Raw genomic sequence first — 13,967 nt, 5'->3', positions numbered from 1 at the left:
GCTATGGAAATGTACTGCTTTAGAGTCTGAATTTAACCCCGGGCCAAACTACAGGTTCTTTTTTCCTGAGGAAACAAAATCCACCACCGGCTGCCCAAGTTTTCACACTTCATCCAAGACAGCCCTATCCACCAGGCAGCGATGAAGGTGGGCAGCAGGTCCAGGCCTCGGGAGGCTGTGGGCCTTTTTCCCCCTTTCAGACTGTGAGCCCACTGTTGGGTAGGTACTGTCTCTATATGTTGCCAACCTGTACTTCCCAAGCGCTTAGTACAGTGCTCTGCACACAGTAAGCGCTCAATAAATACGATTGATGATGATGATGATGTGGGCAGCTCTGGGATAGCCGGTCCTCTAGGATTTGCGGGATCCACATCCCTGAGCCAGGGGAGGGAGGAGACCACGGGTTTAGCTGTTTCTCCCAACGCAGCAATCAATCAATCAATCAATCAATCATATTTATTGAGCGCTTACTGTGTGCAGAGCACTGTACTAAGCGCTTAGGAAGTACACGGTGTCACTTCACCCTAAGGAATCGGACCGTGGTGCCCGTGGACGAAAACCATCTCCACTTGCTCCCTGCTCTCCTGGAAGATTTCAGAAGATTTCTCATGCCTGCTGTGTGACCTTGGGCAAGTCACTTAACTTCTCTGAGCCTCGGTTACTTCATCTGTAAAATGGGGATGAAGACTGTGAGCCCCCCGTGGGACAACCTGATCCCCTCGTATCCCCCCGAGCGCTTAGAACAGTGCTTTGCACATAGTAAGTGCTTAATAAATGCTATTATCATTATTATTATTAAGAAAAATAGTTTCCCCTCTTCATCACACCAGAACGGCATCTGATCTCAGAGCGGGTAACCCTGTAACATCTCATCTTTAACACGAAATAGGAACTGCGGATTTTCTCTTTTCTAATGATCTCATTAACATGGCTTGACTTTTAACAACTGGCTAGAAAAAAATATATTATTTTTCCTAAAGGGAAATACCCAAAGATGAGCCTAGAGGTCAGAGTCCTAATCTCTAGTACACCGGGAATGGAAATCTACAGCATGGCTCAGTGGAAAGAGCCCGGGCTTTGGAGTCAGAGGTCATGGGTTCAAATCCCGGCTCCCCCACTTGTCAGCTGTGTGACTTTGGGCAAGTCACTTCACTTCTCCGTGCCTCAGTTACCTCATCAGTAAAATGGAGATTAAGATTGTGAGCCCCACGTGGGACAACCTGATCACCTTGTATCCCCCCAGTGCTTAGAACAGTGCTTTGCACATAGTAAGCGCTTATTAATAAGCGCTTGTTATTATTATTATTACATTGCTCATAGAGAACGAGAAGTGCCAGGACATTTTCCATCCAGGGTTCTCTCCTGGGCTCTTGTAATAATCTTAGGTTTCAGGGACTCTTACCGGTTTGTTCCTCGATACTGAAACCCATAATCCCCATGGCCTCCAAAGTCTCCTGGAACATCTCATCGTCTTGGGCGGCGGGGATGGGCACAAAGCCGTTGGACAGAAACGTATAGTTATTGAAGCCTTCGAGCAAGAGGTCACCTAAGAGGAGAGAATCGTGGCCAGAATGTGAAAGACCCCAAACTCAGCTTTCAGCAAGTCACAGGACTAATGAAGCCTTCCAGAAAAGTCTCAGACACTGACCAATCATCTCACCCGCTACCTTCTTCCTCACGGCTCCACTCCGTCCCCCGCACACAGGCGAGCCAAGATAAAATCTTTATTGTCTCTCTGGCAGAGACTTCAAATAGCCCCTTTAGGAAGGAAAGTTGGAACCGTTCGGTTAAAAATCCAACCGGAACCTGGCAACTTACTTTTCATTTGATCCTTTGCTCCGGCAATCATGTAATAAAAGATGTGAAACGTCCTCTCATCTCTAGCTTGGCGAATGGCACGTGACTTTTCTAGCAGGTCTGGTTTGGATGAGTCAAGGAATCTAGGCTGGCGAGGGGCAAGAACTTGGCCATTACGATCCAGCCCACAGTGGCCCAAATGTCTCTTTAATCACAGTGGTGGGCCAGAATACTCCTGGCAAGTTGTCTCTCTCTGGAGGGCCAAACCAAGAGTTGACATGATTCCTCTAGCAGTCGGCCCAGCCATCAATTCTTTACAATTTCCCCTATGCCTCTTAGAGGGTCAATCAATTACTAACATTTACTGAGTGCTTCTGTAGACAGAGCTCTGGACGTAAAAACACTTGGGAGAATTCAGTAGAGTTAGAAAACACAATCCCCACCCTCGGTGAGTTTACAATCTAGTGGGGAAGACAGACAATGAAATAAATTGCAGATAGGGAAAGTGATAGATCATGTAAGGTATGTACGGAGTGTTATGGGGTTTGTGGGAATTTAAAGGCTTAGGTGGTGGAGAAAAGTTCAAGTGGCAGTTGGGCGGGAGGAGATTAGAGCGGAACTGGAGGAGATGTGATTTCAGAAGGGCCATTGAAAATGGGGAGAATTGTGGTTTTCCATATATTGGTGCAGGAGGGGAGTTCCAGGCCGAAGGGAGGGTGCAAGCAAGGGATGGGCAAATTGAAGAGTTTGAGGCCCAGTGAGTAGGTTATCTTGAGAGAAACGAAGACTGTAAGCTGGGGTGTAGTGGGAGAAGAGAGTTGATAAGTAGGACACCTATAAAAAGGGCATTCAATACTTGTTCTCCCTCCTACTAAGACTGGGAATCCCACATGGGACAGGGGCTGTGTCCAATCTGATTAACTCTTGCAGTGCTTGACACATAGCTAAGTGCTTAATGAATACCATAATAATAGTGATAAGAGGGAGAGCACCTACTAAGTGTTTTAATGCCAAGGGGTGGGAATTTCTCCTTCAATCAATCATATTTTTTTCAATCAATAGGATTTATTGAACGCTTACCGTGTGCAGTGCACTGTACTAAGTGCTTGGGAGAGTACAATGTAACAGAGTAGGTAGGCATGTTCCCTGCCCACAGCGAGCTTATAGTCTAGAGGGGGAGACAGACATTAACCTAAACAAATAAATTATGGATATGTACATAACTGCTGTGGGGCTGAGGCAAAGGTGAAATAGGGAGAAAAGTCAAGTGGCCCAGAAGGGAATGGGAGAAGATGATGAGGAGAGGAATGGGCAATCACTGGTGGTGCTTAAAGAGTGGGGTGATGTGAAAAATAATCTGGGCAGCAATCAATCGATCAATTGTATTTATTGAGCGCTTACTGTGAGCAGAGTACTGTACTAAGCGCTTGGGAAGTACAAGTTGGCAACATATAGAGATGGTCCCTACCCAACAGTGGGCTCACAGTCTAAAAGAGCGGCAGAGTGAAGAGAGGAGAATGGAAATAAGTCAGCGTACGTATGCCTGGACCAGTGTGGTATGGCTGTCTGTGTGGAGAGGAAGGGATGGATTCTGAAAATGTCCTGGAGGAAGAACAGTCAGGATTTGGTGACTGACTGAATGCGGGGGTTGAGAGAGAAAAGCGAGCTGAGGCTAATGCCAAGGTTGTAGGCTTGAGCCGGGAAGGATGGTGGTGGTGGTAACTGTGATGGGACAGTGAGATGAAGGAGAGGATTAGGGGCAGAAGTCGAGGAATTCAGTCTTAGTCATATTGAGCTTGTGGTGCTGGCAAGTCGTCAATTTAAAAATAAACTGGGGGTTCCTTCCTAGGAATGGAGTCATATCACAAAACAGCAAGTCAATGCCTTAGGATGCTTTGGCTCTGCCTTGGAAGAGCCATGTGTATTTCTAGAAGCAGGAAGAGAACAATCTCAACTCAGATTGTAATTTAGGGCAAAATGTTGGTCTGGGAGTAAGGAGATCTGGGTTCTACACCCAGCTCCATTCCTCTCTCATTGTTTGCCCTCGGAAAATCACTTTTCATTCATTCATTCATTCGTTCAATCAATCATATTTATTGAGCGCTTACTGTGCGAAGAGCACTGTACTAAGCAGTCGGGAAGTACAAATTCGCAACATATAGAGATGGTCCCTACCCAACAACGGGCTCATGGTCTAGAAGGGACTTATCCTCTCCGGCCTTCATTTCTCCATCTGCAGATGGGGAAAGATACTAGCTCTTCTTTCCCATCTCACAGTGATATTGTGAAGACAAGTCAGATTATAGGTATTGCAGAATTTTGAGCTCTTTGGAAAAAAATGGTCTAGGGAATTCAAAGAACTATTGGATTGCTGGACGAGGAATGGTAATGTGGCCATTTGCCTTTAGGGTTGGGGTGGTGGGGAAGAAAAGTCTCTCTTTTCTTTCCATCCCATCCCATCCCATCCCATCCCATCCCATCCCTTCCCTTCCCTTCCCTTCCCTTCCCTTCCCTTCCCTTCCCTTCCTTTCCCTTCCCTTCCCTTCCCTTCCCTTCCCTTCCCATCTCTTCTCTTCCCTTCCCTTCCCTTCCCTTCCCTTTCCTTTTCTCTTCTTTTCTTCCTTCTTTGACCTCAGATCAACAGACTGGCTGTGGACTATGGGTCAGCTTAAATAATGTATGTCAGGCAGTAGAATGAACCATTTTGAACCTAATAAGCAACTTTACTTGGGAACAAGGCAGCGGAGCCATGTTCTAGTTTGAGAAAGAGAGTTGAGAGTTCCTCAGTTAACTAGTTAGGGAATTTATTACTATGTGACAAGTACCGGCAAGAACTAGAAGCTGGGATGGACAGAAAATAATCAGTCCCTGCCCCACGCAGATTTCACGGTCTAAGAGGTGAGGATGGCACAGCTGCCTTTTGCAGAAGAAGGAACAGAGGAACAGAGAAGTAAAGTGACTTGCCCAAGGTCACACAGCTGACACGTGGCAGAGTCGGGATTTGAACCCATGACCTCTGACTCCAAAGCCCGGGCTCTTTCCACTGGGTCAAGATGACTTTTTGACACAGCGGAGTGGTTGGGGCTTTGAGGGTGGCTCAGAGAAGCAGCGTGGCTCAGTGGAAAGAGCCCGGGCTTTGGAGTCAGAGGTCATGGGTTCAAATCCCGACTCCGCCACTTGCCAGCTGTGTGACTTGGGGCAAGTCACTTAACCTCTCTGGGCCTCAGTTCCCTCATCTGTAAAATAAGGATGAAGACTGTGAGCCCCCCGTGGGACAACCTGATCACCCTATAACCTCCCCAGGGCTTAGAATAGTGCTTTGCACATAGTAAGAGCTTAATAAATGCCATTATTATTATTATTATTATTGAGCAGAGTACATTGTAATTGAGAGCAGGTCAAGGCGGTTGAAAGTGATGGGAATTGACTGATTGGTGGGAGATGCAGGGTAAGAAGCAGCATGGCCTAGTGGAAAGAGCACGGGCCTGGGAATTAAAGGACCTGGGCTTTAATCTCCACTCAGCCACTCCTCTGCTGTGTGACCTTGGCCAAGTCGCTTAACTTCTCAAGGCCTCAGCTAGCTCATCTGCAAAATGGAGATAAAGACTGCGAATTCCATGTGGGACGTGGACTGTGTCCAAACTGATTATCTTCTATCTACCCCAGAGCGTAGTATAGTGTCTGGCACATAGTAAGTGCTTAACAAATACCATTTTTTTAAAAAAAGGGTGGAGAGTGACAATTCTCTGCAGTAAACAAGGCTTCTTTTCACCCAGTAAACTGTAGCACGCAAATGATAGAGTAACCTGCATTGGGAAAGTCTTGGAAAACCAGGTCTATGCTTTGCGTAAAGCAGAGTGGGGAGAAATTCAACAGTTATCCAGGAAACTCAAGCAGTGTGGACAAAGATTTGATCATTCAAGCCAAAGGAAAATTCTTTCCATTCTACAGCACTGTTTTGGTTTTCTGTGCCTGAATGACCCAGCTGACTCTCCTAAATGCCTCTGTTCTGTTGGTGGAGACATAGCCATAAAGTCGGGCACCGGATTCCTAGTTTTAGGGTCAGGAAAATCAAAGTGGTTGTGGGTTTTTCCCTCCAAATAAACATGAATTCCATCTGGGGGGGAAATGTAATCAAAATGAAGATTTCTTTTAAAGCACACAGTCACCATTCCTTACCCCTTAGGTACATCAAGGGCTCTCAGGACAAACTTCCAAACTCTGCAGATGATCATCTGGGGCTGGTGTCAGGAGGTCCTTTTTTATTAATATCTGTTTCCTCCTCTAGACTATAAGATTGTTGTGGGCAGGGAATGTGTCTATTGATTGTTCCATTGTACTCCCCCAAGCTCTAAGCACAGAACTCTGCATACGGTAAGCACTCAGTTAATATGCTTGAATGAATGAATGAATGAATCTCTTGAAATGTTATCAGTTTCACCAGAATGTTATTCCCTGGACTCCATTACTATGCACCGCCATTCCCAACTCCCCCAGATTTCTGACTCCAGCTTCCTCTGAAGAAAAGAGAAACCTTTTGACTTCTTAGCACATACCCATCATCCCCATGTAGCTTCCAGTTTGTTGGAGTGAAAATTGGGCCGCAATTTGTTCTCCAAAGAAGATAAATATTTTGGGGAATGTTTTTCAATTGTGGTGAAACCATGTCTGATAGCTGATGTTTACGGGAAGGGGAGGAGAAATCCAATGAGGAGCATTTCTAAATGGAATGAAGATAAATTATGGTCCAGGAGGAGAAAGAGAGAGAGAGATGGATATCTGTGTAAATAATGGCTCATCTCCCTCTTGTTTATGTCATTCTCAGGGCAACTTGGTTTTCTCAGAAATGCAATTGGGTCTGTTTAGGTTACTCCTTTCTGTTCTCTCAAGTTGGGCTACTCCACCAGGTTGGGGCCATAGGAAAGGATACAGGTTTCGATGTTTGCTCCCACGATGTAGCCAGTGACATCAAAGTTGATGCGGATGAATTTACCCTGTAAATGAGAATAAGCTGTTTTAGAGGCCGCCGAATCACCCTACGCAGTTGGGCCCCGCTTGGAAGGAAAGGTTGGAGGCACATTCTCCAAGACTTTTCTTAAGGGAAGAGGAATTTAGTCCAAGTTAAACAGGTCCTGCCTCTCCTCCTCAGATCAAACGACCTCCAATTTGCTGATATCTCACAGCCCTGCTCAACTCTCAGCTGGGCTGACTTGTATCCAGCTAAACGTCCAAATAGTAAGTAACCAGAGGCCCATTCTGTCCCTGAATGGGAGTTCAATAAATTCTGTTGAATCTGTTGTGCTAGATCTTAGTTGATGAGTTAAAAATCTGCCCTCCAAGGGAACCTACATAAGAAGGCCGGGGATAGGTTGGTGGGGAGGAGGGATGTGTGTGTGTGTTTGTGAGAGAGAGTTTATATGTGTGCACGCACGTATCGGGGGATAGGTTTGGAGGGGAGGAAGGTTAGGGTGGTTGGCTCTGTATTCTAGCCTCTACAGTGTGAGGGAAGGTGAAAGGGCTGAGGTGGCTCTTTATTCACTCAATCGTATTTATTGAGCACTTACTGTGTGCAAAGCACTGTACTACTGGACCTACAAGCTGAGCGACTTCAGCAGGACAAACCCGGGAGACAGAATGTGAGCATTCAACAAGGCTTCCTATTGGCTCACTTAATCAGTAGTATTAATTGATTATGGTATTTGTTAAGCTCTTATTATGTGCCAGGCACTGAACTAAGCGCTGGGGGGGATTTGAGCACTTGGGGTTGGACATAGTCCCTGTCTCTTGTGGGACTCACAGTCTCTTCCCATTTACAGATGAGGTAAGTGAGGCACAGAGAACCAAAGTGACTTGCCCAAGGTCTTACAGCAGACAAAGTGGTAGAGCCGGGATTAGAACGCATGGCCTTCGGACTCCGGGGCCCGTGATCTATCCCCTATGCCTTGCTGCTCCAGCGCTGTTTGCAGAGCACTGTACTGAGCGCTTGGGAGAGTAAAATAAAACAATATAAGATACATTCCCTGCCCACAGTGAGCTTACAGTCTTAGGGGAGACGCAGGATGGGTCTGGTAGAGAAAACATTCCTGCTGGAGGGGAGTCAAAGAAAAACAGCCACGCTGGGCTTCCTATCCGGGCCAGGACCAGGATAACTGCTTTTTGGTTTGCCCTGAGGATTGGCCTGTTATGGAAGACTGCTTTGAGAAGCCCTGGAAGTTGACCCTACCTACCTACATTTAGGGCAGTGGATTTTATTTATACATGTTTATTCTATTTATTTTATTTTGTTAATATGTATTGTTTTGTTCTCTGTCTCCCCCTTCTAGACTGTGAGCCCACTGTTGGGTAGGGACCGTCTCTATATGTTGCCAACTTGTACTTCCCAAACGCTTAGTACAGTGCTCTGCACACAGTAAGTGCTCAATAAATACGATTGAATGAATGAATGAAAGAACGGGCTTTGAGTTCATGAGGTATTTTGACGGGTACCTCCTTTCAGACTCTGCACACTGCCACCTAAAATCCCCCTCCAGCCGGCTCACTGGCCCCTATCCTGTCAAAACCCCTTCAACTGATGCAAACAGTGGCTTTCACTGGGATTGATTTAAGGGCCACATTACAGGCAGGAGGGCCCGGGGTGGATTTGTATTTAATCAGTATACCATTCATTCATTCATTCATTCATTCGTATTTATTGAGTGCTTACTGTGTGCAGAGCACTGTACTAAGTGCTTGGGAAGTACAAGTTGACAACATATAGAGATGATCCCTACCCAACAGCGGTCTCACAGTCTAGAAGATCTGGACCATTTGGCTTTGCCTTTAAACAGCATATAATCTGGATTTGCCAGTTTACCATCATGTCAACATTTGCTTACTCATCTCTAGAAAATTTTCATTTCTTGACTTTTCTCTATCCCTTCCAATCTACCCAAGACCACCGGCCCCTTAGTGTCACAAAAGCTCCCTTTCTAGACTGTAAGCTCACTGTGGGCAGGGAACGTGTCTGTTATATTGTTATATCATTATATATTGTTATATTGTTATTGTTATATCAGATTCTCCCAGGTGCTTAGTACAGTATTCTGCGCACGGTAATGCTCAATAAATACGACTGATTGAGAGCCCCAGAGCCTGTGGAAGGGGAAGGAGGGACAGTGAGATCCACCCAAAATATTTGCTGAATTAAAAAGACCACGGCAACCATCTCAAGTTAGACATTCCCATCTCCCCCTCATCCGCTCGCCACACTGTGATCTCATACAATAGTTGCCCATCCCAAACACATCCCGTAAGTACTGGCTACTTACGAATCTTGAGGAGTTGTCATTCTTGACGGTTTTGGCATTGCCAAAAGCTTCCAGAATAGGGTTCGCTTGAAGAAGTTGCTTTTCCAACTCACCCTAAAATTCATTCACATTTAGTTATCACAGAAACAGGGAGAGGCCCCAACTATTCCAACCCAAAAGCCCCCAAGGTGACGCCCAAAAACTAAGAGGCCCAGCTGAATCCTTATGATCCCTACACTTCCAGAGGATTCAAAGGGCTTTTTAAATAGCTCCCTATTCATCTGGGGGCTTCAAGGAGAGACAGTGCAGGCTTCCTCTGTATTGGCCAATAAATGAGAACATAACCCTCTCATACGACTGTCCTCTTCACAGATCAAAGCAAATTTATCTCTGTAACATCATGGTCTCCCACATTTAATGAGAAGGGCTGAAACACAAAAATGTTGGGCTCACGATGCAAAAAACGATGAAGTCCGGAAAAAGCGAAACAAAAAAAATACAAAGTGTGAAGAGTTTTCTCCCTCAGGTTCCAGCCCCGAAGTCTTTATTCCTTCACTTCGGAAATGATGATATAATTAGAAAAAGTTTCTGAAAGTATTTTTAATCTCCTGCTGCACAAAAGCTACAAAGCAGAGTATACCAGCTCCATTAATCATGTTAAAGGCAGCAAATCCCGGCTGAGAACGGAAATGCGCAACGTTTTACCTCGACGATCGCCCATGAACTCCCATGCAAAGATGCGGGCATGTTGTTAATCATGACAAGGAATAGCTGATTAGAAAGTCGTGCCAAGAAAGCAAATATGCGCTTCACAGTTCTCCACACCCAAACAAGGGGACTAAACCAGGTCTGCCTGCCAAGAGAACTGCTTATACATTCTTTCTCCAGCCCTTCTCTGGGAAGCTATTCATCTTCCAAAGGCTTTTCATTACTCTGCCTCCTTATTAGTATATGTGTCTTCTCTTTTTTGGTCTCAAGATCTCCGGGGCCTCTCGGGTGAGCTGAACAGAGTCTCACGGGCTGCCCGAGTTGAGAAGGGTGGCCTCTAGCTCTTGCTCCAACTCTTAGGGCTCCATGCAGATTAATTTGAGGGGAATAAAACAGGTAACTAGCATTTGTTTATGTTTATATCTATAAATACGCTCCTGCTGCAGGACTCTTGGGGGACCTTACACCAAAAAAAAAAGGTAAATAGAAAAAGTCATTTTCATAATAAATGGATTTCCAACAAATCACTGGGGCATCTCCCCAACCTCAGGGGAAACGAAAGGAAGAGACTAAGCCTCCCATTAGCAAATTTTGAAGTAGGAGGTTAGTAGCTCCATTCCATAAAAGTGGAAAAAAGACCTAGTGTTTGATGATAAACACTGTCAGGACTCCTGTAAGCAGCGGCAAGCGCTCCAGCTTTGAAACATGGAACGTCCAGCCCTGAGATGTGTTGGCTATGATCTGCCCAAGCTCAGGGATCATAGGGCTGAGTCCCAGCCAGCCAAAGTAAGCACCGCTTCTTTCTCTGGGATTTTCCTCTTAAGGCAGCCTTCCAATCCTTGCTGAAAAACAGCTATTTCCTTCCTTGGGGGAATCTTTAAACACAGGGTAGGCTCCCCGTTTGTTTAAAATGGGTTAGACGTGGTCCTTCCCGGAGGAATGGGGGTCTAGACTGTGAGCCCACTGTTGGGTAGGGACCGTCTCTATATATTGCCAACTTGTACTTCCCAAGCGCTTAGTACAGTGCTCTGCATACAGTAAGCGCTCAATAAATGATTGATTGATTGATTGATTGATTGTAGACTTAAATGACTTTGGAGGTCCCTTCACAGCCCAAAGATCCCGGTTGCTGTAAGCAACTCTTAATGATGGGCTTGCAGATCCTGATTGTGTGAGACGGCCTCTGGCTCTAGAGCCCAGCCTTTATAAGCTGCCGAAGCTTACACTTTTGGCAATCCTGACAATGATATAATAATAATAATAATAATAATAATAATAATAATAATGGTATTTGTTAAGCGCTTACTATGTGCAAAGCACTGTTCTAAGTGCTTGGGGGATACAAGGTGATCAGGTTGTCCCACTTGTAGCTCACAGTCAACCCCCATATGCATACACCTGTATATACGTATATAGGTTTGCACGTATTTATTACTCAATTTATTTATTTATTTTATTTGTACATATTTATTCTATTTATTTTATTTTGTTAATATGTTTTGTTTTGTTCTCTGTCTCCCCCTTCTAGACTGCGAGCCCACTGTTGGGTAGGGACCGTCTCTATATGTTGCCAACTTGGACTTCCCAAGCGCTTAGTACAGTGCTCTGCACACAGTAAGTGCTCAATAAATATGATTGAATGAATGAATGAATGAAAGATGAGGTAACTGAGGCACAGAGAAGTGAAGTGGCTTGCCCAAGGTCACACAGCTGACAAGTGGTGGAGGCAGGATTCGAACCCATGACCTCTGACTCCCAAGCCCGTGCTTTTTCCAACATATCTGTGAGGCCCAATCTAAGAGGGATGAACTGAGGTAGGAAGACAGGCAGCATGCAGAGGCGTGCTCACACATACACACACACACACACACTACATGCCACCCTCACCCCCCCGCAACACGCACACTGCGTGCACATGGGCATCACTGCAAACGATGAAGCACGCTGCCATCGTGCTGCCCGTTAATCAAGCTGTGAGGCTTCAAGGTGCCTTCACAACAGTCCTAAAAAGTTCAACCTGGTGGACAGAAATCTTTGGATAATTTTCAGTCAGAAGCTTTTCATGGCCAAATTTCAGACGGATTTGCTCTCCCAGGATAGTAGGGAAATTCATTCTTGATTCTTGCCCACAAAACAGAGCGGTAATTCCAAAGAGGAACCTTCATGTGTCACACCGCATCCTCTCCTGATGGAGTCTGACACAGGAAGGGTTGATGCATGTGAGTGTTTTCGTGCTATTGTTGCTTCAAGTTGTGAGTCAAAAGGATCTAAAAAAGTTCTACAATCAACTATCCTGTTGGTGCAACAATAGCATGCAGATCTACACTCTGTGTCTTCCACACACACCCAACAACACTCTAAATTACTCACGTAAGCAAAAGATGGACCTTGCTGTAGTTGAATAATGTGGTATAAAACAAACGTCAATGTTATTTCAATCCTATAGACATTGGGTCCTGGCAGGGGATTTTCCCTAAATAAAAATAACCAAGAAGGATCTTCGGGGAAAATTAGAGGAGGGCAAACTGGAATCACTCTCGCTCGTTTTTTTTTCCCCTTATCTAGCCGATGAAGACACAGTCAGGTGTTTTCAAAGGAACTGCTTTTCAGTACCTACATCTTCCCTTCCTCGTTGGTTTTGGCTAAGTCAAACGAAGGGGATGGTTGGAAGCTTTACATGAAGCTTGCCGGTCAACACAGTGGTGAGCACTTGGCTGGTTTCAGGGTTCAGAAGTCCTTTAATGAGGATGTTCTTCCTTTTGCCTTTGAAAGGACTAAGAACCGAAGGAAGCATGTGGCAAAGAGCCGTATATTTCTGGCAAGTGTCAAGGAGTACAATCTTTCCCAATTGGGCAGCTTAACTCCATGTAGTGGAAAAGAAGGCAGATTTTGGAATGATTCTCCAAACATATCTAAATTATCCAAGGTCACAAGGCCCAGGAGCGTATTACAATTGGAATACTACTACTACTATTACTACTACTACTACTACTAATAATAATTATAGTAATAACTGTGGTATTTGTTGAGTCCCTGTGGTATTTGTTGAGGCACTGTATTAAGCACCGAGTGGATAAAAGATAATTGGGTTGGACACAGTCCCTGTCCCACATGGGGCTCACAGTCTTAATCCCCATTTTGCAAATGAGGTACCTGAGAAGCAGCGTGGCTCAGTGGAAAGAGCCTGGGCTTTGGAGTCGGAGGTCATGGGTTCAAATCCCTGCTCCGCCACACATCTGCTGTGTGACTTTGGGCAAGTCACCTAACTTCTCTGGGCCTCAGTTACCTCATCTGTAAAATGGGGGTGAAGACTGTGAGCCCCACATGGGGCAACCCGATCACCTTGTAACCTCCCAAGTGCTTAGAACAGAGCTTTGCACTTAGTAAGTGCTTAATAAATGCCATCATTCTTCTTATTCTGAGGCCCAGAAAAGTTAGGTGACTTGTCCAAGGTCTCACAGGAGACAAGTGTTGGAGCCGGGATTAGAACCCAGGTCCTTCTGAACTCCCAGGCCTGGACTCTACCCAATAGGCCATGCTGGAATCCCCAAACTTTCACCTCATCTAATAATCCCGTACCGCTCCCACACCAAACCTCTGGCTGGAAAAGCAGACATGACTATAGTTCCAGTCTGTACCTTCCCCGGCTCCGGTTGGCCAAGGGAATGGCCAAAAGGGAGACAGCAGGAAGGAGAAGGAAACAGAAGTGAGGAGTCTCAATAATCCACAAACAGAACAATCAATAGTGGACCCAAAGGGGCTCAATTTGGGAACGGTGTTAGATTCTCCCACCCTTCATCCGGAGACAAAATATGCGGAAATGGAGAGTAGCAAAACCAAAACGCAAGTGACATCGCTCTGAAGCCTTCAGGACTAACTTGTAGCTGTAACCCTCATCCAAATCACCTTGGGTGATGGGATTTCATGTTATTTCGATCCTCTCTAAGTGGATTAGCTGCCAGGGGGCAAACGTTACTTAGGGATTCAAGCTCCTGCAGAAATGATGTGGGTCTCAGTTAAAATTAGACAATAAACATGTTGAAGCTTCTCCTGCAGCAGAGCGCATTTCTATTGTGTGCCGACAGGCCTGTCAAAAAAAACATTCTTTTTCCATCAACATGAAGCAGTGTTTTAAATGTGTATTCTTAATTTGCCGCATTTTTGGCAAGACACTTG

The 13,967-nt window shown here is 45.4% G+C and overlaps 1 protein-coding gene across 3 annotated transcripts in view; it reads right to left on the bottom strand.

Annotated features, from left to right (window-relative positions):
- MYH11 (myosin heavy chain 11) overlaps positions 1 to 13,967 on the bottom strand; it is a 125,948-nt gene that overhangs the window by 53,613 nt on the left and 58,368 nt on the right. For 2 of the 3 annotated variants that reach the window (XM_038762297.1, XM_038762299.1), the window contains exons 6-10: positions 12,162 to 12,182; positions 9,105 to 9,197; positions 6,728 to 6,791; positions 1,819 to 1,917; positions 1,403 to 1,546 (exon numbers count right to left, since the gene is read on the bottom strand). In XM_038762297.1, coding sequence (XP_038618225.1) covers positions 1,403 to 1,546; positions 1,819 to 1,917; positions 6,728 to 6,791; positions 9,105 to 9,197; positions 12,162 to 12,182 — 421 coding nt within the window. The remainder of the gene's footprint in view (positions 1 to 1,402; positions 1,547 to 1,818; positions 1,918 to 6,727; positions 6,792 to 9,104; positions 9,198 to 12,161; positions 12,183 to 13,967) is intronic. The other variant, XM_038762298.1, reaches the window with a different exon arrangement.

The sequence above is a fragment of the Tachyglossus aculeatus genome, chromosome 21, assembly GCF_015852505.1.
Source record: "Tachyglossus aculeatus isolate mTacAcu1 chromosome 21, mTacAcu1.pri, whole genome shotgun sequence".
NCBI classification, from domain to species: domain Eukaryota; kingdom Metazoa; phylum Chordata; class Mammalia; order Monotremata; family Tachyglossidae; genus Tachyglossus; species Tachyglossus aculeatus.
The sequence above is the reverse complement of the archived record's forward strand: the minus strand, read 5'-3'. Positions and strand labels throughout refer to the sequence as shown.